This window comes from Parasteatoda tepidariorum, chromosome 3 (genome assembly GCF_043381705.1).
Source record: "Parasteatoda tepidariorum isolate YZ-2023 chromosome 3, CAS_Ptep_4.0, whole genome shotgun sequence".
Lineage (NCBI taxonomy): Eukaryota > Metazoa > Arthropoda > Arachnida > Araneae > Theridiidae > Parasteatoda > Parasteatoda tepidariorum.
The window spans coordinates 29,861,868-29,867,867 of NC_092206.1; the positions used below are offsets into that span (position 1 = coordinate 29,861,868).

A 6,000-nucleotide genomic window follows, 5' to 3' on the forward strand; every position below is an offset into this window, starting at 1 on the left:
GGTAATTATGATGATTAATATGGATACTTTCAAAATTAATCGTAATATTAAATTAGATAAATGCAGTTAAAAAATTCCGAAATAAATACCCATTTGTAAATGGAAATAGATCTAAATTATCTAATTAACAAAGTAAACTCAGTGCGTAATGCGTACACTTTAAATTAGAACTCCAGTTTATATGTATTATCGGTTCTGAAATTCGACATTAATTAACATTATGGACATTGATTAACAGTTATGGAGTTCAAATTTTTTAAAAATTAGATATTTAAATCAATAATCACATTTTCTGAAATAATTTTTAAGACAGTATAGTTTTAGAAAAAATGCATGTACTTTATCTTATTACTTTTTTAATTAGAAAAATTGGTAATAAGAGCTGGTTCTCCAGATTATCTTAAACAATACTTCAAACAACTTTGTTTTATAATTATATGATTACAAAAATATCATATTTGAGGGCTTTTACTGTAGACGTTTCACAAAAGGTTTTTGAAATGGCAGATTTATTCGTGTTTAAACCTTGATACTGATTTATTTAACTTAAGGAAGTAAATTAAAACCAAAATTGCAATTTTGCTTTTGTATGAAAAAAATTGCTATACGTGGTTAAAACCAATGGATAAGTATGGAATTATGTAATTGGTTTAATTTCAGAAGTTACCCAATTCACATATTGATTTTTTAGAGATAGAAAAAAAAAGAAACATTTGCTTATCTGCCTTCATAAAAATTAAAATTTATTTTTTTAATTTCTTTTCTTCCGATGTTATTCATTTATTCAATTTATCATAAGCATAAAAATATTTAAAAATTATTTTTTTGTTTTCGACACTAATAAAACTTTATTTGACAATCTTTAAAAAAAGTATTTTTCCTCGAATACTAGAGCAAAAAACATGATGAAAATGTATTTAACTGAAAAAGATAGTTTTTGAACAAAAAAGGAAATTTAGGACAACCTATCTAAGTTGCGCATATTAAAAGCAACACTAAGCATAAAAAAGCTAAATTAGGAATACATTACATTGAAAGTGATTTTTAAAAACACTTAATTCTTTAAAATAAAAATTGAAACAAAAGTTATTAAAATATAAACTTTGACTGCGTATGAATAACATATTGTTTTCAATACAATAACAATTCTATCATAAATATAATTTAATTTTTCATATACATTTTCAGCACTTTTGTGAAATATGTAAACTTATTTAAAACCCTTTTTTTATTTTTTAAATTTACTTATCTAGTTTACCAATACAAAAAAATAATCGAAGCAAAAGAACTGTATTTTGTTTAGAATTTTTTTTTAATCACTTAGAATTTTATTTCCCTTGAAACCTATTTGAATAGTTAAAATAATGAAGTTATAAAAATTTGTTTATGCTTTAAAAAATAAAAATATTTAAATTGTAAGTTGATTACTAATACCATTTGCGAATATACTGAAATGAGCACAGTATGTTGAATAAATAATCCCAAAAAATTGAAGTGATAAGATATTACTTTTTTTTTGTTTTCAAGAAAAAGAGCTGCATTGGCTTCAAAAATATGCAGATGGAAATAAAAGTAGACATATTTCAAGAGCTCTAAAATGGGCGCCCATTCTCAAGACATGCGAGACGTAAATGAGAAGACATCAAAGTGATTTGAAATATAAGATTTAAAGTTACCAACGAAAAATGGAAAAATCTCACCTTTATTTCTCATCTTAATTTCCATCTTAAATTAGTAATTTTACGTTTTATATTTCAAATCACTTTGGTTTCTTCTCATTCATGTCTGACAAGTTTTGAGAATGAGCGTCTATTTTTGAGCACTTGAAACCAGTTGAATTTTATTTCTATCAGCTAATTGTTAAAGCCAATAAAGTTTTTTTTTCTTTTTGAAAAAAGCAATATTTTACCACTTCTGCTTTTGGGATTATTTATTTAATATATTGTTCAAGTTCATTTTAGTATGTTCGGCAGATGGTATTAGTTTCATTTTACAATTTACTATTTTAATTTTTTTGAAGGATAAGCAAATTTCTATAACTTCATTGTTTAAATTATTACATTATCCTTTTTTATTACCACGTTTATATCAACTTGCCTTCGTGGATGTCTGTTCGGGTGGAATTTTGTAATGGATTTTAAACTAACTTCCCGACTAGCTGCAGACTTAAAATTTGGCATATAGTTCAGAATTGGATGACAATGCATGAAAATGAAGAGAAAAAAAGACATACAAAGTAAAAAAAAATTAAAATTAAAGAAAAATTAATATTTCCGCGATTGTCTTTTGTTGTCGATTCGATTATTTCAAATTAGTGTCACATGTTAGTAGAAAAGTTCTGTATACAGTGAGTGAAAAAAATTGAGATTTTGGAAGTGAGTACAAAAAAAAAATCAAAATCAAAATAATATTTTTAAAAACCATGTTTTTGTAGTGGAGAAAAATAATTAAGAAACAAATAATTTGAAAAACGAAAAACGTGGGACGCATGAAATACATAACAGTACATATACACTTACATACACACATTTTCTTACTCATACACACACACAACCACATCCAGATACAATTACAGATATACATATTCTCATGAGCACACATACTGTTACTGTTATGTATTTCATGCGCCCCACGTTTTTCGTTTTTTAAATTCTTGTTTTTTAATTATTATTCTCCATAACAAAAACGTGGTTTTTAAAAATATAATAATTATTTTTTTTTAATGAGACAATAACTGTTTGGAGAATACTATTTATAAACAATATGTACAAAAGATATTTTTCTTTGAGCTTTAATAGCTTTCAGCATCGGCGGTTAAAACTATTTGCGAAAATAGATGCGATATGGAAATTGTTCAATGACTTAAATATAATATATTGTCCGAAATCGGTTTTTACCTGGGGTCACAGGTTATTATGAAAAAGTACTTTCTAAAAAAAAAAAAGAAAAATACTAAAATATTTTTTCTTCTTCAAATCCTTTGGACCAAAACTGCAATGAGAGAGGCATTTAGAAATTATTTTAGCAATTTTTCATGACGTACTTTTTTCATAAAAAATTCATACAAATCTGTAACATCGCAGAAGTTAGATTTTTTTTTTTTTATCTTGGTCCATTTCAAATGGAACAAATCTTTAGAGTACTTGTCAAAAATGAAGTAAATAAGAGTGCAGATTAGGGATTGGAAATTAATATATGGCGTAGATTTCGTCTTCATCTACCACGGCGTGGGTCAGAATTCGTTTCTTTGCGCTAAATGCAGGGTTCTGAATTGATATCACTTTCTTCGATTATGTGTTAGTGGTTCAAAATCTACTCTAATGTTCCTGTCTGTTTCAGAGCCGGATTATTCTACGCATAGTTGCGGAGCTAGAGAACAGAGTTTGAGTAAAGAGACAGAGTGGCTAATTTACAATCCAGTGGTCTTTAACAACTCGCTCTCTTTTTAGGAGATTTATTTCTTAGTTGTAGTAGGGGAAAATTGTAATGCAAGCTTTTATCTATTTTAAGATTTGCTACCTGCACTAAAAAGACAGGTATCATATTTTTTTTAATTTAAGAAAATAAAAAACAGGATAGCGTGTCGTTAAAGACCGCTGGATTGGGAAATCACGACCGGATGATTACTGTCCCTATCTGTACCTCTGATATAAATTGTGGTAGAGTAGTATACAAAACACCGAAAAAATAATTAATGATAGCTCCCACAAGGTCGCTAATATCATATTAGTGTATATCTAATTCGATGTTAGCAATCAAACCGAATCAAATGATTATTTAAGCAAGGGAGATATAATGACGCTAAAGAGAACTGCTGAATCACTAGTGAGGAAGTTGGGACGAAAAAATTAAAACAATTTAATTGTCTGTTGAAACTTAACGATGTTTTTAATTATTACCTGTTCTTTCTGGTTGGTTTTAATGTTCTCATTACCGCTGTCCTTAGCATTGATTTGTTTGAATTTTCTTTTTGACAAAGCAAAACAAGAATATTTCTATATACTACACGCATTTTTATTCCTGGTTTAATGTAATTTTTCAGCTGATTTTAATGATATAGTAGAATTTCCAAAACACATTTTAGATGTTAAAACAAAACAAGTAGTTGTAAACATGATAATTGACTAATATATAGGTTCCATTAAAGTAAAAATAGCTAAAAACATAATAATTTACTGTCACAAAGGTTCCATTAATGAAAAAATAGCTAAAAACATGGTAATTAACTGACAAATAAATTCCATTGGTATAAAAATACCTAAAAACGTGGTAATTTACTGTCATATAAGTTTAATTAATGTAAAAATAGATAAAAATATGGTAATAATCCGTCACACAGGGTTTATCAATAAAAATAGCTAAAACATGGTAATTGATACTGACTTATAGTTTCTATTACTATAAAAATATCTAAAAAGGTGGTAATTTATTGACATATAGGTTTCAGTAATGTAAAAATAGTTAAAGTAGTAAATGACTGACATATAGTCTTCTTTAATGTAAAAATATCTAAAAACATGGTAATTGACTGGTATGTATATTTCACTATTGCAAAAATAGAAAAAAAAACATGATAATTGTCTGACATATAGGCTCTAGAAAAGTAAAAATAGTGAAAATGTGATAATTGACTGGCATAGATTCAATTAACTAAAAATAATTTAGAACTTGGTAACTGACTGACCCAGATGCTCCATTAGTGTCAGTCAGTTACCATTTTTTAATTTAATTATTTGTTTTTATTAAATTATTCAGAAGAAATCTGGCAATTGAACTATTCCATTGAGCTTGGCTTGAAAAGAGCAATAAATCTGAAGTAAAAGTTTTTTTAAAGTTGCATATTTTGCTTAAAATGTTTAAGTTTACTTTTCTTTTTGCCTCGTGAATGTCGGCCACTTTTACAAGGAACTGACCAGCTACATTGACCATAATAATAAAAAAATGTATTAAAAAAATTAGTCTTACCTTGTTCTAGCCCAGAGTCTTTCAATGGTCGACGATTCACGAAAGTCATTCTTCATATTTGAATTACAAATCTTTACTCTGTGTCCTTAAAAACTGTTTCTGAAATAATTGATTGGTTGTTTTACTGATGACGTCAATAAATACGCAACAAAATCAAACACAGAAAAAGAGACTTAAGTTATTCAACTGTAAACTCAGCATTAGTTGTGATGATTTAATTTTCGCTGAAATAAATGCTATTTATCTGTCCGAAATATACTTTAAAAGTCATTAATTATATCTTTTGGAGACAATTGCATTAATCGAGTTAGAATCGATTATTTTCAGTAAGGTAAAGTCTGTCAAATAAATAGTAAAATAACTGAGACAGAAACCCTGCTAATACTTAAGTAGGGTTTACATTTTCTCTAAACTAATTTGCTCTAATTATAATTAAAGCTTATGGAAGTTTATATAATTTATCTGTGAAGCTCTAATAAAGTTTTTGAAGTCGAAATGCTTAAGTCTATATTTTATTTTATAAAGCTAATATATTATGTTATCCATTTTTTTATTATTTCATTTTATTTAATATGAATTAATATGTTTACACACCTGTGTTTGTTTTATGTTGTGTCAACATCTTTTTATATTTTACGTTACTATGATGACCGTTCAATTTTCCTTTTTTAGTTTTTTTTCCTCCAAATGCTGTCATAATTAGCCTCTTCTACACCAGATTCTTTACTTCTAATTTAAAAGCATATTATGATTGAATAGTGCGACGCTATGGCAACTATTATTTACAGTATTGCAAGTATTAAATATGACACTTAACCTAAACAGTTTTCAAATTCAAAAATAATATTAGTGGCTTCTGTCAAACCATGTTAATGTTTCACCACTTTCTTTTTCATGCAATGCCGATGTTTGTCAATTTATTATATAAAATTGTAATACAGAATAATGTAAAGTTAATGGCACAAGAGTCGGCAACGACTTTACTGCACCAAACACAAACGACATTCGTATAAATGTACTCAACGTAGGAAAATG

General features: G+C 27.0%; 1 protein-coding gene across 1 annotated transcript in view; it reads right to left on the reverse strand.

The window, feature by feature from the left end:
- Positions 1-5,064, reverse strand: part of LOC107456068 (synaptotagmin-15) — a 170,984-nt gene extending 165,920 nt beyond the window's left edge. Inside the window, exon 1 of the mRNA XM_071178452.1 lies at positions 4,966-5,064. Coding sequence (XP_071034553.1) covers positions 4,966-5,014 — 49 coding nt within the window. The 5' untranslated portion in view covers positions 5,015-5,064. The remainder of the gene's footprint in view (positions 1-4,965) is intronic.
- Positions 5,065-6,000: the final 936 nt, after the last annotated feature.